Here is a 26,032-nt window from a genome sequence, read left to right as displayed (position 1 = left end):
TTATCTCTCTCAAGCAAATGCGCTAGATCACTCCAATCTCACACCAAATCGCAACTTTAACTATGCAAGTGAGTCGAGTAGCTCTCTTGGGCACCTATACACGTGGTTGGGTTCACAAAGACCTCAGCACATTCGAATGGCCATCCAACCCATATATACATAGCTCACCAAGCCAAGCTAGCATTTGCCCAAAAGATGCTGCGCACGCACCGGACATGTGTATTGCAACGATCGAATTTCAACGGTTCTTAAACTAGTCGTTGGACTATAGCACATCCCGTGCGCATGTCCGGTGCACACCGGACACCACCGGTGCCTACAACGCCTCCAACACCCTCTTTGAAACTCCTGTCTCCGGTGCGGCCTCCGGTGCCCACACGTAACGTACATGTCCAGTGAGTGATTTTGAAATTCCCGCGCTCAACCAGGTCACACCGGACACTGGGGTGCGTGCTTCTGAAACTCCTCGGCTCTCACAGTCGACGCATCCAGTGTCACGCTCGGTGGTGCACTAGACACGTCCGGTTCTGCAACAGACAACACACGAAGTCTTGTTTCAAACCCTTTTTCAAATGTGCTAACTCCTCAAGTGTTCCACCAATTTGTGCACGTGAGTTAGCCTTTCACAAACATTTTTCAAAGGATTTTCACTTGCTTCTCACTACGCCACTTGATCTAAGTGTAGAGTGAGTTAGACCTCACCTAGTGGCACTAGATAACCGTTATTTAGCTCACAAGAAAAACCCGCTTGCTAGTATGGCTCTAAACCCAGTCAAGCACTTCTCTACTCGACTTTCAACCGGTGAAATGAAATGCCCTACAAATATACCTTTGCCTTGCGCATTTCGTTTCATGTTCTCCATCTGTGATGCCACACAAGAATCCAACCTCCATCAAGACACTTGTTATCAACACTAGTCTTCCATGGCTTGACACCTCGTAGATGATATGATCCACTTCATGTCATCACATGGCCTTATTGGTCCATCCAGCAACTTCACGTGCTCTTCATCGTTGCACCAGGTCCATCAGCGCTAAGTCCTTGCTCTAGCTTAACCATCATGCGATACATCGCACCCGAGCCTTTGACTTGACCTTCACACTAGCAACCCGGTCATTCGTTGCCAAGCCATGTCTCTTGATCTTCTCTACCAGCCGCATGACACCATGTCATGACCATATGTAATTAACTCCTTCAAAGCACTAGTTGAGCACTTGCAACTTAACCAAGCCACCTCTCCACCATGCCTTTAAGTGCCACCTCCCCACCATGCCTTTAAGTGTTGCTGATACTAGTGTACAAGACTAATTACCTGTGTATCTCATATCAAACACATATTAGTTTACCTAGGTTGTCACTCAATTACCAAAACTATACTAGGGCTTTTCAATCAAGCATAATTAGATGCCTAGTTTTAGCCCAACCAGGTCTATTAGATGCAGCCCAAGCATGATTCTCCCTTGGGCCTCAGATGTGGAATATGAGTGAGTAATAATTATTTTTATTTAATTGGACTAACTAGGATAAACTCAAGACCTCTATCTTTGATGCCATATTAAGTTGCATTATTAGCCAGTTAATTATTAGCGGATAATGAATCAAACAGGGCCTTAGATAGTGTTTGATGGTTTAGATTTTGCTTCATACATTTTTGTGAAGAAGGCATATGAATTTAAAATTGATCTAAAGAACGAACATGTGCATGCTGACATTTGTTTATAGAGACTGTGCAAGAAACATTATACATATTCTCATTTAATTTATATTTACAATTTATGTTTCTTAATAATAAGAACCAAGGAGGTATGTGTTCAGTAATATATTGTGTCATACCTAAATATTAATGGTGTTCATGAATAAATATTATAAGCGGTTGCGATTGGATAGGTTGTCGTATCCTATTATACCGTTGGAAAAAAATCAATTGTATATTCTTATATGACATATGAATTAACTTATAGAAATTTTCATTCAACCATTGTGTACATGCGTGCTGTACATACTTTGCGACGGAAATACCAAAACATACCAGTAGATAGTCCGGTTTGAGTAGTATTGCTGAAGATGCTCTAAACTTTGTTATTTGTTTTCAACGATTTTATTTCTACTAAAAATAAATTCAATTCTCAATTATTTATGTTTCATATTACAGGAAGCATCAGGAAATTTCACCACCGTTTCACCATTACACGTTTTTGCATCCTTAAGTCAAGTCAACTCGTTCATACACAACTTTTGAGTATTGACTTGGTGAGTCAAGTCATCTCCCTCCACCCACTTAACGCGCTCTCACTCGTCATTTCATCCCGGTGCCTACCATTAGGTGGAGACTTGACTGGAGACACACCATTGCCAACGACGCTGACATCGTCTCCCACGCCATGTCCGAGCTCAAGGTCCGTCTCTGTTTCCGGCGTCCTGCTTCCTTTACGACTGATTTCGGATTGAGATTCTCACCGATCTGGATTATGATTCATATATCTCCTTGGACTTTGTCTTCTTTGATGTTTCTCCCAATTCTTGCAAAACAAACTAATCCGTCTGTTACTAACAAAGCCGATTTAGCCTACGCAGACTGCACTTGGAGATCTTTTTGCTGGACTACTAGTGGAGTTGCCTATTCGAGTTGCTGTTTAGAATTAGAGCAATTCAGATTGTAGCTAGTCTTGTGAAGCCTTCGTCGCCGAGCATTTTTTAGAGTGGTTTGATTCCTTTGCTCCTGGTAAGCTTCAATTTTAGCAAGGGGTTAAATACTTAAATGCCCCCACCCCAACCCTGAAGTGAACCCCAATTGTTGCTGCATTTGCAGATTGTGGCTGCGGTTGCTGCCACGCGCGTCGCCGGCAGGCACTCTCAAGCTCAAGCTCGCCGCAATGGCTACTGATGGTCTCTAGGTGTTCCTCTTCTCCAAGACTCCATTGGGGGCCGTGGATCTTGCTGCTGGCAGCGGCCAATCGCGTGCCATCAGGTAAGCAGTAGATGCATGGTAACTGCTCGACGTAATTACCCAGTGCTTCGTTTTGTTTGGTTTCTCGCGCATCCGTTTGCTTCTGCCTGCCGTCCCGGCCGGTCTCTGGTGCAGTGGTGCTCCAGCACTTTGCTAGGATGCTGCTGTAGGAGCAGAAGCATTAGCACCCCCCCTCTCCTTGCGTCGTTGACCCATGCGACTGCTAGGATACCTCTGTCACTGCTGCTCCTTCACTGAGATGTCTGCACCCTTGTCACCTTGTGTATGGATTAACTGCTTTCTCCTCAGTTAAGAATCAAATCCAACCAAAATATTGCACTTAGAGCGCGTTTGGTTCTTGCCGAGGGATGCCGCACCTCAACTGCAGCCACGCCGAAACTACGGTGCCAAATTTGGCCGCGCACATTTGGCAGAACATGGCGCGAAAATGAACTGCAGGAGTGCGGCACGTCTATGGCACGCCGCAATTGCTGGAGGGAACCAAACACTTGCCTCATCTACGGCGCGGAGAGTGCGGCACGTTGCAGCGAGGTTTGGTAACAAACCAAACGCGCCCTTAGCGTGTCATTTTTCATAGTCAGTGTAGGGATAACAAGAGACCTTCGGACTTCGGAGGAACTCGAAGGTCCGTTGGCTCTTTGACCCCAAAACAGTGATGAAGGTATGAATCAAAATGGAATGAGACAAAGGTCGTGTTTGGGACCGCAGCGTGGCCACCGCGCGGTGCTGTGTCGGTACTGCGGCCTCCACCCCCGGTACAGAAAACGCAAGGGCTAGTTCAATCTCGTGGTAGCTGTGTCTCCGGCGGTGGAAAGAATGATTGATACTGGTGCGGTGTTTGGCGGGATTTTCACGATTCTCGCGGTGGGGCAACCGCAGATCCGATTTGAAGTGGTCCCAAACATGCCCAAAGATCGAGGGGAACAAATTACTGTATCACTCTATGTCATTAGCGATTACAAAGTCCGTACTTATAGAGAACATGAACAGACAACACTGGAATACATAAATCCCATGACCTTTGGGGTATATTCCCAATACATTCCGGGTATAACGGTCTTTAATCTCTCTGAACCCACCAATTCGAGTCCACATCAGTGCGCCTGGATGATTCGCAGCCGTACTTGACCACCTTCTCGGCTCCGTATTCACCGCAACAGAACAAAGTGGTGGACTCACGGAATCCGACCATAGTCGGCATGGCGCACTGCATGATCGAGGTGAAGAAAATGCCGGTGGTGTTCTGGGGTGAGGCAGTGAACACGACGGTGTTCATCCTAAACCCCAGAACGCCACCGACGGTTTCTTCGCTTTCATCATGCAGCAATTATTCAGGGCATGAACTTTGGCTCCATCTTGTTAAATCATCATTCATCAAGCTAAACAGCTTGCTAAATCAATGACTTCTCAATCTCGAGCTACGCATATGTCTGCAATCAAGTTAGCCCAATTTCCAAAGATAATTTATCTTTTGTTTTTGCAAATTATAAATAAATGAACTCGTGCCTTCAGAGTCATTTATGGAAATTATACATGGGAAAAGTGCATCTGTGTGTGAGAAATTTAGAGACTGATTTTTATTCCTGTTTTGAACTTTTAATAGCCCGGGGTAAGCAGGATTTTCACATGGCAATAATCGATTGATTAGAGAGGTGCAGGGTGTAACAGAACCAACCAATTTATAAGAGCACAAGTACGAAAACAATCACCGGAGTGATCAAACCGTCATACTTGAACCCATATAAACCCGGTAGTTAACTGAAACCACGAAGGATTTCAAACCAACTTGCATACAACCCAGATCGTAGTGATTCAACATAACAAGCCACATGTTACATCCATTTCATAAGTAGTTCATAAGTACCTCATACATCGGAGTTCCCATAGTTATTACAACACGAGTTCATAAATAACAGAAGCAAAGTAGTTTGAGACCATCACACACACTTAGTTCAAATATAGGCCAGTTCCATAGTCATATCCAGCAAAAGCAACATGATAAGATAGCATAGACGATCATGCTCCATGATCTAGTCTTCATCCCCCGCAGGGTGGAGACAATACTTGCAGTAGCCGTTATAGATCACGTCATCTGCAACAAGGGGGAATAAACCCTAAGTACGAGAATGTACTCAGCTAGACTTACCTGTCATAAACCAAAAATAAATGACACCAAGGAGTATGCAAAGCTTTATCAGTGGATCTTGCTGGACAACCTTTTTGCATAAAAGCTTGAGTAACCATTAGCATTATTCACCTGTACTAGCAGTGACTTTTAGCCATTACCTACCATCTATATTAGCACCTGTACTAATCAATCACTTGATTAAGTTGCAAACAATAATAATCATATCCGGTATTTCATGGCTCATCATCATCATCATCATCATCATCATCATCATTTAACCATATCTTTAATTTAGTGAATCTACGTTGCCGCTGCTCAGTCAAGTTTTCACTATCCGGGAGAGACGGCGATTCGAATCGATTCCTATCCAGCTGGAGGGGTATTCCTAACACAAACCCAGGTCTATCAGCCATGGTATGCCTTAGGTCACATTTGGTACAACTCAGGAATCGCGGTTCCAAGCAGCGCCGCATTCTCAAGGGCGACACTCTGCCATGAAGTGCAGAACTTTTAAACACCTGACCCCTTGGACTCACACCAATGTCCCCAAGCACATCCTTACTACCTCTAGATGCGCACTTTCACTTCCCGGACTTCTGGCCTGAGTTGAGCTACTCGGCTTCGCGGTCGAAACGAGTTATCCGGCCAACTAAGTGATAGGCATGCGTTCAACATGACATGAGGACGTACAGCGAATCGGTCCTTAAACGACACAGACGGGGATAGATCCACACCCAAGACCTCCATGTCTTGTTGCTTCTCTATCGACATCCCGCCCGGTCTCTATTTATTATTAACACATGGTTATTTCCACGATAGCAAATATAGCCAACCGTGCTTTGGTATCCACCTATATCTCGCAGGTGACAGGAAATCATCCGACTTCTACCAGTCTAAGCATTGCTAAGCATACAGTTGATCCTGGACCTACATAGGGTTCAAGGTATATTTCTGGACAAGGTAGTTCTATGCATCAAGTGGTTTCAATCAACTTTTATAACCTAATGCATCAAACATAAAGAACTCAAGTGATATTTATAAAAACGTAGGAGGCTTAGAATGCTTCGGGGCTTGCCTTTCAGAAAAGATGAAGGTTGGTGATCGGGACACTCAAGAACTTCTTCGTTGGCTCCTTCTTCAGGGGCCTGCACCTCCTGCTCCTGAGCTTGCTGCTGTTCCTCCGGAAGTCCTTGCTCGAATTCCAGAAGCGTGACTCTCTTCGGAACACCTATTGCATACATATGCATAGTATAAGAATCATGCATGCACAAGAGATGGAAGGCGATGATGAAATGTACAGCCATGTATAGATGGACGTATGAAAGACACGATGACACAAGATTAACATCTATTTTACTGAGTAGGTGCATAACTCTTTTAGAAAACAAGAACTACACACTCACCAAGCTCTAACAACCTAAGATAAAGTTATTCATCTTCAGTAAGAGGTCTAGCACCTGCAACTAATAAGTTATCTTAATTAGCATAGCATCTAAATTATCACATCAACTCATAGCAAGCAAACAAGTTATTCACTGGAATCACAGAGTCAAGGCTGCAAACAGCAACAACTAGTTTTACTCATAACTGGAGTTGTACTAATCCAAAAGACATGCAATAAGACAATATGAAAACTTATAAATTTGTCTACAACTTTCGTTTAATCACCAAAATCTTATTCAAACTCAAACTAGGTCAAACAGACTGATCTTACAAAACTATCTGTGGATTCCAGAGAGCAGGCAGTTGGGAGTGCTATCTTCCAACTGATATAACTCTCAAACTACTAGGCTAAATGCTCTGAAATTTTAACACAAGCTAGATAAACAAGTTCCCTACAACTTTGTTATTGACAAGATTCAAAGCAAACATCAAATTCACCAGTTAATTTGCTTAACTCTAAAATCTGTTTAGAAAGTCACTATAAGTGAATTACAGTAAAAATAATATTTCATTACATACAAGAATAACACTATGAGCACTACCAATGTTACCAACAGTTAACATACATCAAATGAACACTATAAAACATAGTGATCATTTCTAAATAAATTATTTTCATGTCTTTATTAATTTATTTAGATAATTAGGTTAAATAATAAACACATATCCAAACTGTACAGAAAATTCCACAAAAATTACAGCAGCTTATACATGTCCCCAATAGAGTACTTTATAAATTTCACATCATTTGAATAAATATAACACCCTACACAAAAATGACAAGCCTGCAGGGCTTAAAATAGCATAAATAGGAAACCCTAGTGAAAAGTGTCAAACAACAGAAGCAATATTTTTCTTAGCATCCTGAAGGTACCAGGACAACCTCCAATAAATTTCATGAGCATTGGATTCATAGATTAATTATTAAAATTCACACAAGGATCACCTAATTATAAAAGGGAAATTAATAACTCAAAAACCATTCATGCACTGACTCTCAAATTTTTACCAGAGCTTCTACTTATCAAGAACAGCTCACCATACAAATTTCATATTTTTTGGAGCACTGGAACTCTAGATATGAGTTAAACAAGTTTGCATTCATTTAAAAACACATTTTAAGTTGTAATTTAATTCTTCCAGAAACTTTACTACAAGTGTTCATGTTATATTTTTCCTAAATACTAAACTTCATAAGGAACACAACAAAATTTGGTTCACCAAAATTGGACCTCTATAACTGCACTTATGATTTTCCAAAGTTGCATGTAAATCAGGAAATAAATGAACTATCCTTTCTGACTGAGTCACTGACAACTGGGGTCCATCGGTCAGCCGGGCCCGCATGCCAGTGAAACGAAAAACAGAGGAGCTCGCTGCTCGACGCGGCTCGGCCGGAGTTCGCCGACGACGAGCTTTTTCGGCGACCCCACCGGTACTACGAGCATCCCCACAACATTGCGCACTCATAGAGCCACCCAATTTGACCTATGGCCGGAGCTAAACATGATGGCGGCGGTAATGGCAGCACGGCAGTGCGGCGCGACGCCAGAGCTGACCACGATAGCGCCATCAAGGGTTACGCTGAGCATCTACGGTCTACGGCGAATCGATAGCACCGACTATCGTGACCGTAGGTGGTCGGAGACGATGCGGCCACGGTGACGGAACGCGGCGGCGGAAGACCGGCGAGGTCCGCGCGCGCACGGTGGCTTACCGTGCGCTCAAAGCTAGAAATGCGGACGCGGTGGTGTGGTGAGAGTACGATGGAGCTATTGCGGTGGCGGAGGAACGACGAGACGCGAGCTAGCGCCGGCAATGGCGACGGCGGCGAGCTGCGCTGCGCTGTGTTGCTGCGCTGCCGCGGGAGAGACGAAAGAGGAGGCAGAGAAGGGAAATGCGAGCGCGGACGGTCACGGGCGAGTGCGGCGCTTGAGTGGGCGAGCTGCGGCCCGACGTGGCCTGACCGAGCGCGCCGACGGCGACGCGTGGCCTCCACGCGGCGCTGAAGCCCTGACCCGGTCGGTCACTGTAGCTGCCGATTCAGTTCGGCCATCAGAGCTCGGTACCGGCCTGACAGCGCATAATGACGACGCTAATTCTCCTAATCCGTAGCTTATCAGTGCAAACAATCTTAACAACAATTGATGCCCTATATACCAGCTACAATTTCTATTAAAGGATCATAGTCTAATTCTCAACCAATGCAGAGTAAAATCATGCCAAAGTTGAGCCGGTGAAACTGGAATTCGATTTTGACTTAGAAAAATTCTAAGTGCTGAATCAGCACCCAAATCTGACTTGTGGGCCATGTTTGGGGCTGTTCCACACATTTTCATGACTTACCTCTAAACAAAGTTTATTCCACATATAATTTGCTACAACTTTGCTTTACGTTGCTCAACCATGCAAAGCTTCCAAGTAACACTTTTTAAAAGGTCAAACAAATTGGTTCTAGGGTTCCCAATGTGGTCAAACCTCACTTAGGGGCATAATTAGTCAATTTAGTTAACATGAACAGTGCTCCACTATGTACCCTAAGTGTAGTTAAGGTGTTTTAGGTGATAATTAACCACACCACACATTGATCACACCAAAATCAAGCATCACATACATTGAAACAAGGAAAAATAAGTGAATTGCTACTTTTGTTTCAAAGCCATGTTTCATATGTTTCCTGAGTTTGTTGCATAGTACTAACTAACCATGTTTCACTAAAGTATGTGACATGTTTCAAGAGTGAGTTGCACATGTTGCACTTGAGTGTTGTACACTATCCATTTCATAAAACAAACACACATGGAATATAAACATATGTTGCAATGTTTCAAAAGCATGTTCCAAACAATCTAAGCTCATGAATGGATGAATGATGCTCATGTTTATAAAATGCAAGTGCAAATGTGGAAGCCAAACACCTGGGGTGTTACACATTGTACATGCATATATAGGCAAGACTAGGGTTTGTTTTATAGAATCAGGACCAATCAACAGATATCCTTCCCTATGACTAATCATCTATCAATCACACAATAATTCACTTTTTTATTAGTTAATTGAGTACCATTTAATTAAAAGAAAAGTTCTGTTGAGCATAGGGTGCTAATTGAAAGTCAACACATTCAGTAATCCTAGATCTGGTCTTGGCCATCTCATTCATAGCTGGCCAACATCAGTTGTATCGTGTAACTTCTAAATTAGCACAATATGTGTTTTTATTTTGTTTATGCAGTAAGCACTGTGGTATGCAATGAACTACTGCAGGTCATGTTTTGATTTTAGAAACATACTGTTTGTTATACTGAAGCTTCCTGGGTTGTACTAACTGTATTGTTCTAAAGCAACAGTTTTGCCCCCATATGACAACACTTAATTAACTTAATTTTCCTTTTGAAGCAGGTCTACCTGATTAGGGTATCGGGGTTGGTGAAGATCCCTTGACCAAAGGGTACCAGCATTTACACTCTTGGTTGAGTTGGTGGTTCAATTGGTGATGTAGAACTTGTGAGGTACAGCTAATTTAATTTGTTTGACCCAACTCATGTCACAAGCAATGGTAATCTTGTTCAACTACGTCCATAGCTGACCATGCCTTTAATGGTGCCATTTCTAGTTACCCAAAGGATGCACAAGTCCGACATTATCATCACCAATTGGTAGCTGCTACTACACAACAAACATACAAGGTGATACAGGGACGAGAGCAATGGCAGACCTAGTGCTTGGGGTAGCCAAGTCACTGGTGGAGGGGACCCTGACCAAGGCCCAGTCGGCCATTGATGAGGAGTCTAAGCTGCGGCAGAGCACGCAGCGTGACCTGGTATTCATTGCTGGAGAGTTCCAGATGATGCAGTCCTTTCTCAGGATCACCACCAAAGAGCAAGTCAGGAACAATGTTGTGAGCACATGGGTGACTCAGGTCCGTGACCTTGCCTATGATGTAGAAGACTGCATCGAGTTTGTCATTCACATGGACACAAAGTCAGACTGGTGGCACCGCTTGATCCCGCCATTCATGCGGCGGCCGCTGCCCCTGGATGTGGCGGTCAGCATCATAGAGCAGTTGAAGGCGAGAGTCCATGATGTGAGCCAGAGAAATGAGCGCTACAAACTTAATAGTGACCCTGGTGCCAAGCCTGTCTTGGAGACAAGACAGTTGACCATTGCTGGTGCATCTGACGTGCTCGACACAGCAAGGTCCACTGCCTGGAGGCAACAAGAATTGGAAACATTCATCAAGCTGATCACCAAGGAGGACAGCAAGCTTCAGGTGATCTCCGTATGTGTGTCAGCAGGTGATCTTGGGAATGCATCCATCATCAGGAATGCCTACGACCACCCAGAAATCTGCAGAAATTTCAAATGCCGTGCTTGGGTAAAGTTATTGCATCCTTTCCAACCAAGTCAGTTCATCAGGAGCTTACTGGATCAAAGATACCTCATTGTCTTGGAAGACATGCCCACCAAGGAAGAGTGGGACACCATCAAAAAGTACCTTCCAGACAGTAACATGGGGAGTCGCATTATTGTGTCAACACAGTATTTTGCGGTCGCCCGCTTCTGCACAGGAATTCCATGCTTCCAGTGGTTCTCAGCCGATCGGTCATTTTGGGTTTTTTTCCAGGAGGTATGAGGGGACATTATCACCAGCCACTTCTGCAAAAACTTTCCTCTTTCGATTTCATGTCAGCAGGCCATTATGCACTTACTTTCCAATCGTATGTCAGCAAATTTGATGTGAAACTACAGATGAAAATTTGGCTAATGTTATTTTATATATCTACTGATCATTTTAATTGCAAAACTAATTTTGTAAATAACTAGTGTAAATCCATTAAAATAATAAATTCCCTATGACTCCAGTTAAATTTTTTTACCTGCAATATCTAATGTATGATTCATGTTCTGTTTCTTTTTTTTTTTGTAAAATACAGGTTAGGAAAAATAGGACCCATACCAAATATTTCCCAATTCTGCAATTGTCTAATTCTTAAATTTTATTTGCCAACACCCTGTAACTGTTTCTTGCTTCCAGGATACTCCTGTTGGACGTATGTCAGAAATCAAACAACTTCTTGAGTATCTAGCTAAAGCACGTGTGAATGCTTTGCAAGTGATGTCGGTGTGGGGGATAGCTGGTGTTGGGAAATCTGCTCTTGTGAGAAATTTGTACTACAACAAGCAAAATCATAAAGAAGAGGTCTCTAATAATGCATATAAAAAGTGTATCTGGGTAGATATACACCATCCATTCAATTTAGCGGACTTTTGTAATAGCTTACTTACACAATTCCATTCGCGTTCTCCCGAACCAAATGAAGACCCTGTCAGAGAGTGTCATGGCCTTCTAAAAGATAACTGGTGCCTTCTCGTTATTGATAATCTACAGTCCACAGAAGAATGGGACTTGATACAAGATGCTTTGGCATTTAGAACTTCTGGAAGTGCCATTATTGTTATTACAAACGAAGAAAGAATTGCGTTACACTGTGCAGACAGAGAAGATCTTGTGTTTAATATCAAAGGTCTAGAAATTAGGGCAGCTGTTGATCTCTTCAAAAAGGAGGTGCGTTTACACAAAGACAATGTTGACTACTATAGTTATTTTACTGTACTGCATCATACAAACTTAATATCACCATAGGTGCATGATCACAGTTTTGCTCTTTACTGCATTAGATTAAGAAATCACATGAGTGCACCCTTGTTTAATTGTAGTTTTGCTCTATTAAGTTTGACTTACTTGGCTTTCCTTTGAAAGAGCTATACATTTTCCCTCCATTGTTGCGCTATCCAGAGTCTCTGCCTTTGTTTCTTACATGTTGTGTCCTAAAGTTTGGCACTGTCACCTAGGTCATCTTTCCCATGATGCCACTGCTTTAGGTTGACCCATGTTTCAGTTGTCTTCTGTTATTCCACAAATAAAGTGAAACAAACCAGATTTTCCAAATGGAAATCCTGATCCTTTGTACCTCTGTGATATTCCCAAGACACATTGGCTATCCTGCGCAATGCATACAGTATTTCAAGCAAATCACATCCATACAAATTGTTAAATTACATAAGTATCCCTAATATCTAGAGTACATCTAGGATATTGTTCATTACATTATTATGTTACAAGTCCACATGCTGGATCAAACAAAAAACATTGCAGCGGTTAAGCCATGGCAGTGGATCCTCCTTGCCATCATACTTGGGGAACGACGCATGGTTGGAGGACCAGAAAGGATCCCAGTGCTGATGTCGGGTGTGGGTATGGCGGAGGCATAGGCGCCTTAGGTGGAACTTCCGTCTCAGTCGGGATGATGAATAGATTGTTCCTCACCTGGTCCACGATCTCGGGGATGCTCGACGACGTGGGTCCTATCTTCTCCTTGAGGAAGGTGCACCAGGCCATCTCCATGGCTTGCTTGGTCTCCACCTCGAGCTACTTGGTGGCGGCCTCGTGTTCCAGCTTCGCTTAGGCCGCAGCTGCAGTGTCGACATCCTCCTTGGAGCCTCTTTGCTCCATGTTGCTCAGACGAGCGTCAACATTGACGAGGTGCTCCTGCACCTTGTCCATGCACTTGGTGAGGTCGGCTGCGAGGGTCTCCAGCCACGCCTTCATCTCCGTTGACATGGTGTTGTGTTTTGCCCATGGATGCCTGGCCTCTGGATACCTGGTGTGATAGACGTCGCTAAGGGGGGGGGGGGGGTACGGCTGGTGGTGTACACGCAGGGGGAGGAGGAAGGCGGCGGCTAGGGCAGGGAGGGGGGTTGGCGCAGGGAGAGGGAGGGGGCAAGCGCAGGAGAGGGAGAGAGAGATAGAGGGGAGAACAATTGCTCAATTTTGCTTAAGATCCAAACGGTTACATGACCCCTATATTTATAGTCCCCAGGGAGGAGTCCTTATAGATTTGGACTCTCCTTTCCTAACAAACCATTCTTATTTCCTAAACAAACTTTATTTCTATTTATTCTTAATCTTATCCAAATCTATTTCTAATTTCCATCTATACCGGATTCTTCCATGTGGGAGGGGCCCAGTGGGGCTGTGGAGGCCGTGCCCCCCCTTGGCCGCATGTGCCCCTGCCCGCGCCCATGGTGAGGCCATGGCTAGGCTGTGGAGGCTGCACCCCCCCTGGCCTTGTGTGCCCCTGCCTGCGCCCAGGGTGAGGCCACAGCTGGCCAGGGCCCAGAGTTGGGCCTCGCTTGGCCAGCTTGGCTCATCTCGGGGCGGCCGTAACAGTTTGAAGGAATGAAGCTCACTCCATTCCTGGGGGCAACTACCCAAACATGTACATGAGTTGGGCATATATGCATCTAAGCCCTTACACAAAGAGGAAAATATGCTATACACCATATATATCTAACACCCCCCCTCAAACTCAGGGTGAATCACAAACACTGAGTTTGGAGAGAAAGAAACGATGTTGAACTCGCGTTTGCGCCTTGGTGAAGAAATCAGCCACCTGGAGCTCAGAGGGCACATAGCGAAGAGCAATGACATCATCCTGCACCTGAGCCCGAGTGTAATATGCATCAACTCCAATATGCTTGGTGAGCTCATGCTTCACAGGATCACGAGCTATATTGATAGCACTGGTACTGTCAGACAGAAGAGGAGTGGGCATAGAAACTGAAACACCGAAATCCTCAAGTAACCATCGAAGCCAAGTAACCTTTGCTGTCACAAGAGCTATAGCTCGCAACTCGGCCTCTGCACTAGAACGAGAGACCGCGGTCTGCTTCTTTGTCTTCCAAGCAATGAGAGAGCCACCAAGAAAAATACAATAGGCAGAAAGAGAGTGACGATCAGAGTCACTAGCCCAAGTAGCATCAGAGTAGGCTTGGAGTTGAAAAGAGCTAGAACGCGGGAAGAACAGACGACGAGTAATGGTCCCACGAAGATAACGCAAGACACGAAGAAGATGGCTATAATGGACATGAGTGGGAGAAGAAACAAATTGACTAAGAATGTGCACAACATATGAGATATCAGGACGGGTCACAGCTAGATAGACAAGACTCCCAACAATATGATGATACCGAGTGGGATCGGTGAGAGGTTTACCATCAGTAGCACAGAGCTGAAGATTAAGCTCGATGAGAGTCTCAACAGTGCGATGATCAGTGAGGCAAGAGCAAGCAAGAAGATCCTGAATGTATTTTTCTTGGGATAAGTAAATGCCATCAGAGGTGGAAGAGACCTCAATCCCAAGGAAATAACGAAGAGGACCAAGATCAGACATAAGAAACTGCTCGCTGAGGCGTGCCTTGACAAAGGCAATATACTCAGAATCATCACCAGTGATAATCATATCATCAACATAAAGAAGAAGAGTGCGACCACGAGGGGATGTGTGAATAAACAAGGCAGGGTCATGATTGCTTGGGGAAAAACCAGCAGCAATGATCACAGAGGCAAAGCGCTGAAACCAAGCACGAGGAGCTTGTTTCAGACCATAAAGAGAGCGACGAAGACGACAAACCATGCCATCAGGAACAAGATACCCAGGAGGTGGTCGCATGTAGACCTCCTCACGGAGTTCACCATTAAGGAAGGCATTTTTGACATCAAGTTGAGAAATGGACCAAGCACGAACAGAGGCCACAGCAAGGAGAGTGCGAACAGTGGTCATGTGAGCCACAGGAGCAAATTTCTCATCATAATCACGACCATACTCTTGCTGAAAACCACGAGCAACAAGACGAGCCTTATAATGCTCGAGAGAGCCATCAGAGCGAGTCTTGATCTTATAAACCCACTTGCACGTGATGGGACGAGCATGAGAAGGAAGAGGGACAAGATCCCAAGTGCCAGTGCGCTCAAGAGCAGCAATCTCCTCAGCCATGGCTAGTTGCCATTCAGGATGACAAATGGCATCATGGTATGTGGCCGGCTCAGAAAAGACAGTGCCAGCAAAACCATACCTATCAAGAGGCTTCAGCGAGCTACGATCGCGAAGATTATAATGAGAGGAGGGCTGAGATAAAGAATCGTCAACCGAAGATGGCTTAGCAGGAGAGGAGGCATCAAAAGGCAACTCAACAGGAGGCGAGGAATCCAGGAGCCGACGACTGTAGGTGTGAATCACGGGAGGTTTGGAATCATAAATGGATCGAGGAGCATGTGAAGACGACTCAGAGGGCAGCGAAGGAGAAGGTGGAGGAGGTGAAGATGGTTTAGGAGGTGGAGATGGTGACGGAGGAAGAAGCACAGTGGAGATAGGTGTATCAGGAAAAGTCAAGAAGGACAGAGGCTCAACAACGGCCTGAGGAGAAACATCAGAGGAGGGCCGAGGATAGAAGGAACAAGACTCATCAAAAGTAACGTCCCGAGAGATCCGCATACGACGAGCAGTCGGGTCCCAACAACGATAGCCCTTGTGCTCAGCACTATAGCCTAAGAAAACACACTCAACAGATTGATGGGTGAGTTTAGTGCGTTCACGAGGAGCAAGAAGAACATAGCATAGACATCCAAAAAGGCGAAGACTAGAGTAATCAGGTGGATGTCCAAAAAGGCGCTCATATGGGATGCCACCTTTAAGAGCAGATGAGGGTTGAATGTTGGTTAAATAGGTGGCAGTGGAGATTGCTTCAGCCCAGGAATGAGGTGGACCGAGGAAGCAATCATAAGAGCACGAGCAGTTTCAAGAAGGTGACGATGTTTACGCTCAGCAACACCATTCTGAGCGTGCGCACCAGGACAAGAAAATTGTGAGAGAGTCCCTTGCTCAGAAAGAAATTGGCGAAGAGCACCCGAAAGATATTCCCCGGCAGAGTCAGCCCGAAAAACACGAATAGGAGCATCAAAATGAGTGCGAATCATCCGAGCAAAAGTTTTATATATGGATAACACCTCATTACGATGTTTCATGAAATACACCCATGTGAAGCGAGAGAAATTATCGATAAATATGACATAATATTGATAACCCCCTTTTGAAACAAAAGGTGCAGGACCCCATACATCTGAATGAACAAGATCAAAAGGACGCTGTGACACAAACCCACTAGAGGGATATGGAAGCTGGATCTGTTTGCCAAGCTTACAGCCCTGACATTGATCTAAAGAAACATCACCAGAGACATTTCCAAGAACACCACGACGGACAAGAGCGGATAAGCGGGAACCACATAGATGTCCCAGGCGATGATGCCACTGAGCAAAAGAGGAAGAAGCCGATGCAGGAGAAGCAGAGCTCACAAGACCGGCAGAGGCAGCAGAAGGAAGACGAAGCCAATTGAGTTCCCAGAGATGCGGAGAATCACGGCGGCGAGGGCCAGTACCAACTAGGAGACCCGTGCTGAGATCCTGAACACGGCAAGAGTCAGAATAAAAAATAACACGACAACCATGATCAGTGAGCTGGCCAGCAGAAATAAGTTGCATGGTCAAATCAGGAACATAAGAAACAGTAGGAACATGAAATGAAGAAGAAGAAAGAGTGCCACGACCAACAACCGAAAGAGATGAGCCATCAGCAGTTTGAACAGTGAGAGGAATGGAAGGAGAGCAAATAGAAGAAAGAGAGGTACTATCAGGTGTCATATGAAAAGAAGCACCAGAATCAAGAATCCATGGCAAGATACCTGAAGTGGATGGTGGTCTCTCAATAAAAGACTGAGAAGTAGCAGCAGAGAGTACTGGGGCAGGAGTGACAGAACCAGCAGCTCCAGTAGTGACAGAACCAGAAGCTCCAGTAGGTGGAGGAACAGCAAGACGATGAAGTAACATGAGTATCTCCTGCTGTGCATCAGGATGCTGAGACTGAGCATGTGAGGTACGCCCACCTCGGCGAGACTGCGACTGAGCCTGCCTCTTCTTCTTGTGACAATGATCCTCATCATGTCCATCTCTGCCACAGTGCTTACAATGAAGGCCACCTGAGTTGCGAGTCCCCGAGCCGCCAGAGGCTATTGAAGCAGGCACTTTGGGAGGAGAACCAAGAATTCCAGAACTGAGGAGGACGTCGACTGAAGTAGACCAGCAGAACGAAGGCGAGTCTCCTCATTACGAACAGCAGCAAGAGCCTCCATCAAAGACACGCACGGCTCACGAGCAAGTAATTGAGCACGAAGGGGCTCAAACTCAGCACGCAGACGAGTCAGGAAGTCATAGGTGCGACGAAGCTCGAGGTGGCTCTGTTGCTTCCTGCAAGAGTCACAAGTGTCCGGGGACAACTGAGGACTAAGAGTGTCAAGCTCACGCCATATTGCAGATAGCTATCGAAAGAAATCCTCAACTGAACTGTCACCCTGCTGCAACAGTTGTTCTTGACGTAGGGCGGCAATATAAGTGGACTGACCAGAGGGCTCATAGCGCTGACGAAGAATAGCCCACATCTGAGCAGCATGATCAAGCCGAATAACCTCTCCTGCCAGATGCTTTTCCATACTAGCAACAAGAACAACCCCAGCACGAGCATCTTCATCCAACCAAGTCCGATAAGCCCGAAAATGAGACATGTAAGAGGCCATATCATCATCATAAGCTTCGCGCAACTTCTTTTGTTCCTCTTCAGATATTTCTGGAGGAATCACCGGCTGCACTGGACGATCAGGCAATGCTGGACAAGGTAGCTCACCACTAAGAAACTCCCAGAGTCGGAGACCACGCATATGCCACCGCATATGTGGAACCCAGTCATGATAATTGGTGCCATCGAAAATCACTGGACAACGCGAGATTTGAGCGCCTCCAGAGGGAGGAACAGGAGGAGATGCCATCTTTCTTTCTCCAGAAAAGCAGAAAAACAGCAGCAGCAAAGCCGGATCTGACTCTTCTTCCTTTTTTTTTACCTAATCTAAAACTGAGCAAGCAGCAAAGGATGCGAGAGGGGCGCGAGCGGCGCGGGAGATGAGCACGCAGAATCGAGCGCGCGTGTGGGAAGAGCGGAGCAAGGGCACGCGCGGGAACAGAGAAAAAACAGAGCACTCGAACGGACGGCCACAGAGCAGAGCCGCGCCCAGCAGAGCAGCGGAGGAAGGGCGCGCGGCGGCGGGGCGCCCAGTGACGGGGCCACGGAGGACGCGCGACGGCGGGGCCGCGCCGGCCGCAAAGGGCGCGCGATGGCGGGACCGCGCCTGGCCGCGGAGAGCGCGCGACGGCGGGGCCATGCCCAGCTACGGAGCATGCAACGGGAAGTGACGCGCGACGGCGGGGCCGCGCCAGCCGCAGAGGGCGCGCGATGGCGGGACCACGCCCGGCCGCGGAGAGCGCGCGACGGCGGGGCCACGCCCAGCTACAGAGCGTGCAACGGGAAGAGCACGCGAGGGAGAGAGCCGACGGGCGGCGGAGCTCCAGGCAAGCGCAACGGGAAGAGTGCGCGAGAGAGCGAGGTAAGCCCTAGATCCTAGTCTCTGGTACCAAGTTTGAAGGAATGAAGCTCACTCCATTCCTGGGGGCAACTACCCAAACATGTACATGAGTTGGGCATATATGCATCTAAGCCCTTACACAAAGAGGAAAATATGCTATACACCATATATATCTAACAATAACAACACCAAGAATCTCTCCTCATGGCAACAAAGCAACTCTTCAAGAAGAAAACGACATGCACACGCTGCCATTGCCATAATCCAACCGATAAAGGTCAGACCATAGGGCCTCAAGAACATGATTACATCATCTGCATAAAAGGATACTGTAATACGTCACTTGGGCTGGGGGCCTTGGGGATGGCGGCTAGGGCAGGGGAGGGTGCTGGCGTCGGCTATGGGGGAGGAGGGGGCGGCGTAGGGGGAAGAGGAGGTGGTAGCGGCAAGAGAGAGAGAGAGAGGGGAGATAAGCCTAGGGCTATTCTTTCTTGATTTCCAATGAGTACAATACCCCTATATTTGTAGTCCCTAATAGACTTGTGTCTCAAGTAACTACGGGAGATATCCTTATAGATTGGATTCTCCTTTCCTAAACAAACCGAACTCCAATCTCCTAATTTATTTCTATTTCTATTTTCCTAATTCCTTCCAAGGGAAGGAGGCACCGAACCGCCACTGCTGTTGCCGTTGGCGCTGGGCACGGGCGCGCCCTCCTCCTGGGCCACGGCTGGCCCATTGGCCATGGGCCGAGGAGGTGCCATCAGGCGTGTGACATCGCCCCCTCCCTCTCCGATCAGCGCGTCCTTGTGCTGAAACATTCTCCAATTGTCGATGCCGTCGGTTGGTCGTCTGGTTTCCCAAGGTATCTCCTCGATCTGAATGAGGAGGTGCCCAAGGACGTCATGGGCCTGCCCAATGTCGATGTCGTTGGGGGAGAAGATGAAGCAGTAGTGGCAGGAACCGAAGTAGCCAAAGACAGAGTAGTCGTATGTCGTCGAGGCCTCCCTAGATCCACGCGCGTGGCCGAAGTAGCCAAAGACAGAGTAGTCGTATGTCGTCGAGGCCTCCCTAGATCCACGTGCGTGGTATGCTGAAGCCAAGGTAGCACCTGGGAGTATTCCTGTGAAGTGTAGCGTTCTCATGACCCTTGGAGGTCGTGGGAACGAGTGTACCTGACCTGTGTCGACGAATCCTCTGATGTGTCTGCAGAATGTTGTCGCCACCATGGTTGGTGGTGTTGTGGTGAAGTGTTGCTGGGTGCCGAACAAGAGGTCACCAGTGTTGTCATTTGCTGGGGAGATGAGGGGATGGCCGTCTGTGTGCTATCTATTGATGTAGACACCCTCGATGGAGAGGAACTGTTGGCCGTTGCTGTCGAAGAAGACGACCGTTGCCGAAGGTAGAATGCGCTGCGGCCAATCTTCTAGCTACAAAATGCTTGAGGGAAACGCTTGCGTTGTCGGGGTGGGTGCCGCTGTGTGGAGGCCGATTGCTAGGAGGTGGGGGGCTGTCGTTCCTAGTTACTCCATGTCCTGCAATAGCGGAGAGGTAGCCGGTATGTAGAGGCGGTTGTTGTAGTAAATAACGCCTCCGCGGATCGTCCAAGCTGGAGCTGCTGTCTGAAGTGTAAGGTTGGCTCCCCGGAGCTGAACGAGAGTGTCGGTGATGTCGATGGAGCATGGGGCCTCACTGGAGTTGTAGCCGGATGACGGGGAGGGCGCTGTTAGGTGGTCCGCCGTGGCTGCTGCTTGAGGTGGGGTGAGCTTCATCTGGCAGGCGTACATTGCGGCTGCTGAGTTGAAGCCGAACTGTGGGATGAGTGCCCTTGCTGGTGATGTGCGGGTTGTCAGCGTCGCTGTGGGAGGAAGCTGGGTATACTCCTCATCTACTCGAGCTGCTGGAGTATGCGGGCCTTGTTCCTGGGCGGTGGCAGGCTCGACGCTGGCTGGCGGAGCGACTAGTGGAGTCGCCGCTAGGTCTTCCAGGGTGCGGGCGAGGAGGATGGCCGCTTCCATCTCTTGCGGTTGATGTTGACTGACCGCCTCCCGAAGTCTGTGTTGGAGACCGTCGATGAAGAGGTGGACTTGATGCAGATCGCTGGTGATGCCGACGCTTACTGTGTACGCGGTGAAGGCGTTGATGTAGTCGTTCAAGTCGTCGTTGTGTCGAGGAGGAGCGAGGTCATCCAGTGCTCCATGGCCTGTGGGCGGGCTGAAGTCGCGGATGAGGCTCCGCATGAAGGCTGCTCACTCAGTTGTTGGCGCCTCCTTTGCCATGCGGGATATACCAGACTTGCGCTGCATCAGTTAGATGAAAAGCGGCATACCGAACCTGCTCATCTGCTGGTATGCGATGCAATCTGAAGAGTAGCTGCATCCTGGAGATCCACGGTAGTGGGTCTGTGGAGCCGTCGAATGTTGTTGTCGTCAACCGAGCCACGATGGTTGGCTGGCGTGGTGTTGGAGGGGGTGCCGGTGCCGAGATCGGTTCTTGTGGTGGCGGGGTGGGCGCTCGCTGCACTGGTGGCCAGTCAGCTTGCAGAACAGGGCGCTGGGTAGCCGGGATCGCCGGGGTTGTCGAAGGGCTGGTTGGGCGCCGTCCCTGTGAGGAAGAGCCCGTCCACGACTGTGTCTCCGGTACTGGAAGCAAGGTGTCTGCTACCTCGCCAATGATCTGCGGGGTGTTGGAGGAGTGGGGTTCCTCCATCTTGCTCTTGAGGTAGGATCTGCCAGCGGCGATCATGACGTTCTTTGTTTCCGTAGCGAGATCATCAATGGCGGCTTCGCGATCCAATCTGGCTTGGACGCTGGTGATGGCTGCACCCTGGATGCGTGCTTGCTCGATGTCGTGCACGTGGGTGTTGAGGTTGACGAGTTGCTGGTGCATCTCATCGAAGTTCTTGCGGAGATTGTCGGCGAAGTCCTGGAGTAGCTGTTGTACGATGACGATGGTGGAAGCCATGGATCGTTTGGTCTCCGGATACCAGGTGTAATACGTCACTTGGGCTGGGGGACTTGGGGATGGCGGCTAGGGCAGGGGAGGGTGCTGGCGTCGGCTATGCGGGAGGAGGGGGAGGCGTAGGGGGAAGAGGAGGTGGTGGCGGCAAGAGAGAGAGAGGGGAGATAAGCCTAGGGCTATTCTTTCTTGATTTCCAATGAGTACAATACCTCTATATTTATAGTCCCTAATGGACTTGTGTCTCAAGTAACTACGGGAGATATCCTTATAGATTGGATTCTCCGTTCCTAAACAAATCGAACTCCAATCTCCTAATTTATTTCTATTTCTATTTTCCTAATTCCTTCCAAGGGAAGGAGGCACCGAACCGCCGCCGCTGTTGCCGTCGGCGCTGGGCACGGGCGCGCCCCACTTCTGGGCCGCGGCTGGGGAGGTGCCATCAGGCGTGTGACGGATACCCTATGCCAGAGTTGGCAATGAGCCAGTGGCTGCTGGAGGACATCTTCACTGGCCCTTTCAATAATAGCATTCAGGACATCCATGACAATAGTAAGCAGCATTGGGGAAAGTGGGTCTCCTTTCTGGAGTCCGCTTTGGTGCTAAATAAATCCTCTTCTGGCAGCCTATTAAGCAAAAAATCTGGTGGAAGATGTTCATAGAAGAGCACAGATCAGCTAAATAGGCCTAAAACCCTGATGTTGCTTTACCTCTAAGAGGAACATCCCAGAAACAAAATGAAAAGCCTTGTGAATGTCCAATTTAAGAAGGATACGAGGGAGCTTTTGTTGATGTAAATATTTTGCCGTTTGCTGTCCTAACATAAAGTATCTTGTATGCATCTTTGTCCTCTCTTCATTAAATGGGTGAACCAGGAGGTACTATTTTTGGTACAAAATATTATAAGCTGCCCCAACCTATCTAAACTAACAAGATGTGACTAATTTCACCATACTACAACACATATGCCACATTGGCAGAAAGCGAAACACTAATGGGCCAGGGTATTACATTATCCCCTCCTCTAGGGCTGGCCCCCATGGCAGCTTACCATATTCATGGCAAACAAAAATCTATCTGACCTCGCGGTTGTGGCATGTCCGCTCCTATTAATGTCTTGCTAGCACTGCTACATCCACAGAACAAGGGTATAAGTAATTTGCCAATATTATGTTGAAGTGTATCATGTCCCCTTTTATTCATGTAACACTAGTATTCCATGTTGAACACTTCACATTTTTCAATTTTGAAGTAACATCTGACTCTAATGTTATTGCTATTTTTGACCCGTAGGTAGCAGGGAGTCCATATTCGCTTTCAGATGGTATTGAAAATGACTTGGTGCTCCAGGAACTTATTTCAAAGTGTGGTGGACTTCCAAAAATAATAGTTTCTATCGCTGACTATTTGGTCCCTATATTCAACTGGATAGAAAGAGCCAAAATTTTGAATGGCCAATTTATAAATAACATGGAGACAAGGCATGAGTTTGCTTGTTTACAGGATATGTTTCGCTGGATACATTCATACTTTCGTTCTTGCCCAGATTTCTTGAAGCCTTGTATCTTTTATCTGTCGATCTTCCCCAAGTCAGAGATCATTCGGCGGCGACGTTTGGTGATGAGGTGGGTTGCAGAGGGTTACTCGAAGGACAAGGACAGTGATAGCGCAGATGAGAATGGAGAGGAGCTCTTCGCAAAGATCACTGAGCTGAGCATGATCCAACCACCAGAGCGGGCAATTGTCACAAACTTGAGACTAGTTTGGTGCCAAGTCAGTGCTTTTTTCCATGAGTATATCATCTCAAGACCAAAAGAAGAGAATGTTACCTTTGCACTTGAGGTCTTTGCACTGAAGGGATGTTGCCGCCAGACCACTGGGCGTACAGGACGGCACCTTGTCATAGAGAAAAGCTGGGAGCGAGACAGGATTGTGTTTGAGAGCATCGACTTGTCTCGTCTACGTTCCCTCACAGTGTTTGGTGATTGGTCACCATTCTTCATTTCTGAAAGTATGAAAGTGCTTCGGGTGCTTGATCTGGAGAATGCATCAGGTGTCACCGATAAAGACCTACATAATATGCTTAAGCTTCTGCGTCGCCTCAAGTTCCTTTCACTCAGAGGATGCAGTATGATCAGGAATCTGCCAGGTTCAGTGAGTAAGCTAAGGCAGCTCCAAATACTTGATGTCAGATACACCTCTATAGTCGCATTGCCAGCATCCATCACCAAGCTAAAGAAGCTTCAATATATCCGTGCAGGCACTACCACCCCACTAGAGAATCACAAATTTTTTCAACTGGTTGGTGTTCAGATGGCATCAGGGGTGGGAAAACTGACTCTGTTGCACACACTTGGAGTTGTCAATATCAGTGCTGCCAAAGGGAAAGTCATTCTAGAAGAGCTCAAGAATCTTACTCAATTACGCAAGCTTGGAGTGGCTGGAGTGAACAAGAATAACAGTAAGGCGTTATGTTCTACAGTCTCAGACCACTCTCATTTACAATCCTTGTCTGTGTGGCTTGACAAGGGTGATCAAGGTTGTATGGATTGCATGCCCACTGATATCACTGGAGAAACTTCAAGGCCACCAAAGAAACTTCAGAGCCTTAAGCTGTATGGGCCTTTAGCAAAATTGCCTATGTGGATCAGAGACCTTTGTAATCTCAGAAAGTTAAATTTAGAGGTGGATGTATTATCGGAAGATGACATAGGAGTCCTTGGGAATCTACAGGAACTATGTATTCTACGCCTTCGTGTGAGCACACCTCAAGATGCACCTGCAGTTGAGTCACCAGCCAGTGAGCCTCAAGCTGAAAGGGCAGTGACCCAACTGCAGGGAACAAACTACAGAGGAGACTCGTCCCCTCAAGAGGAAGCAGTTCCTCTAGGTATGCTCAACTTCTGTGTCATGACCGATGGGGTGGAGGACCGCTGTTACAAAAAGATACAGGTCCTGGAGATTGCTAGCAGATCCATGTTACATTTAAGCATTGGAAAAGAAGCCATGGAAAATCTTGAGGTACTGAAGGCTGGCTGCTGTAGTACTGGATCGCTGCTGCAGTTTGGATCGCTAAATCATCTTAAAAAACTGAAGGAAGTTCAGGTTTTTGGCTCCCTTAATGATGAACAGAAGAGGGATTTGAAGAACCACTTTGAAGGGCATCCAAGCAAACCTGCTTTGACGACGAGGGAAGTCAATCCATCGGCCCAGGCATCAATTGCAGGAAACGACGAGACATGTTCATTTCCCTTCACCCCTACATCTCCTTCCCGTCTGGCAATATAACCATCATGCCCACGAATACAGAAAGATCTACCTCCTTTTCCTGTCATGTATTATGGAGTACTCAAAATGCTGCTTGTGTTTCTATGCTTGCTGTTTGTAATAGAACAGATGATCTGGATGTGTTGGCAACCTATGTAAATGAGCAGATACATTTATATTTTTAAAAGATTCCCAGAGTTCTTATAAAACTTTAAATAAAACCACCTATCCCAAATGGCCATCTACTGAAACTAAGTTTTCTGGCAACTAGGATGTATAGAAGGAATGTTGTCTGACAAACAGAGGAATCATGTCGAAACTGGCCTGACAATACAGTTGTGACGGTTAAGGGTGTGGATGTATGCCTAGACCACTCAGGTTCAAGTCCTCTTTCTTCTTAATATAATAAAATAAAATATAAGATGCCACCTATTACATAGCAAGTGAAAATGTCTGAGTCAGTACACGTCAGTTTTTTTTTAATGTGTTCACTGGGGGCATCTCAGATATGTGTCCATAGCAATGGAAGGTTCATGGTACGTACTACATGCCATGCGTCACAAAAGCGTGTGGCAATATAATCAGATTGTCATTGGGCATCTTAGGCTTGGGTCAAGTCAGCGCAGTTTGTCTTTGTTTACGCGGTTGCTTCTTCGTATTCTTTGCAGCACAAAACCAGTATTTCAAAAATAAAAATAAAAATAATGGAGGCATCCATCTCAGAACCTCAGCACCCTTCGATCGGCTTCAAGTGTTCTAGTAAGAATCAGGTTATTTGTAAAACAGTTTTGCCTACTACAATCATGCTAGTACGAATTCGGTGTTGCACCTGTGATTTATGCTGTATATGTACAGTAAGTTCAATTCGATCTTGCTATACGTATGTGCGGTTGAACAAATTTTCTTGCTCCTTTGGGTATTTTAGAAGACTTGATTTGTAGCAGGTCCTATCCATATT

General features: G+C 46.7%; 1 protein-coding gene across 2 annotated transcripts; it reads left to right on the top strand.

The window, feature by feature from the left end:
* The first annotated feature begins 2,260 nt into the window (after positions 1-2,260).
* Positions 2,261-25,517, top strand: LOC136486639 (disease resistance protein Pik-2-like). Of its 2 annotated transcripts, none has more exons than XM_066483584.1 (7): positions 2,261-2,397; positions 2,576-2,723; positions 2,811-2,969; positions 9,940-10,049; positions 10,154-11,167; positions 11,576-12,106; positions 23,101-25,517. In XM_066483584.1, exons 5-7 carry the CDS (start codon positions 10,247-10,249, stop codon positions 25,093-25,095), a joined length of 3,447 nt encoding a protein of 1,148 aa, XP_066339681.1. In that variant the 5' UTR covers positions 2,261-2,397; positions 2,576-2,723; positions 2,811-2,969; positions 9,940-10,049; positions 10,154-10,246; the 3' UTR covers positions 25,096-25,517. The 2 variants fall into 2 exon arrangements, with proteins under 2 accessions (XP_066339681.1, XP_066339682.1); XM_066483585.1 differs by having other exon boundaries at positions 9,937-10,049.
* The last annotated feature ends 515 nt before the right edge of the window (positions 25,518-26,032 follow it).

Source organism: Miscanthus floridulus, chromosome 10 (assembly GCF_019320115.1).
Source record: "Miscanthus floridulus cultivar M001 chromosome 10, ASM1932011v1, whole genome shotgun sequence".
In the NCBI taxonomy this organism is placed as follows: domain Eukaryota; kingdom Viridiplantae; phylum Streptophyta; class Magnoliopsida; order Poales; family Poaceae; genus Miscanthus; species Miscanthus floridulus.
Note: the sequence above shows the minus strand (reverse complement) of the source record. Positions and strands in the feature narration are given on the sequence as shown.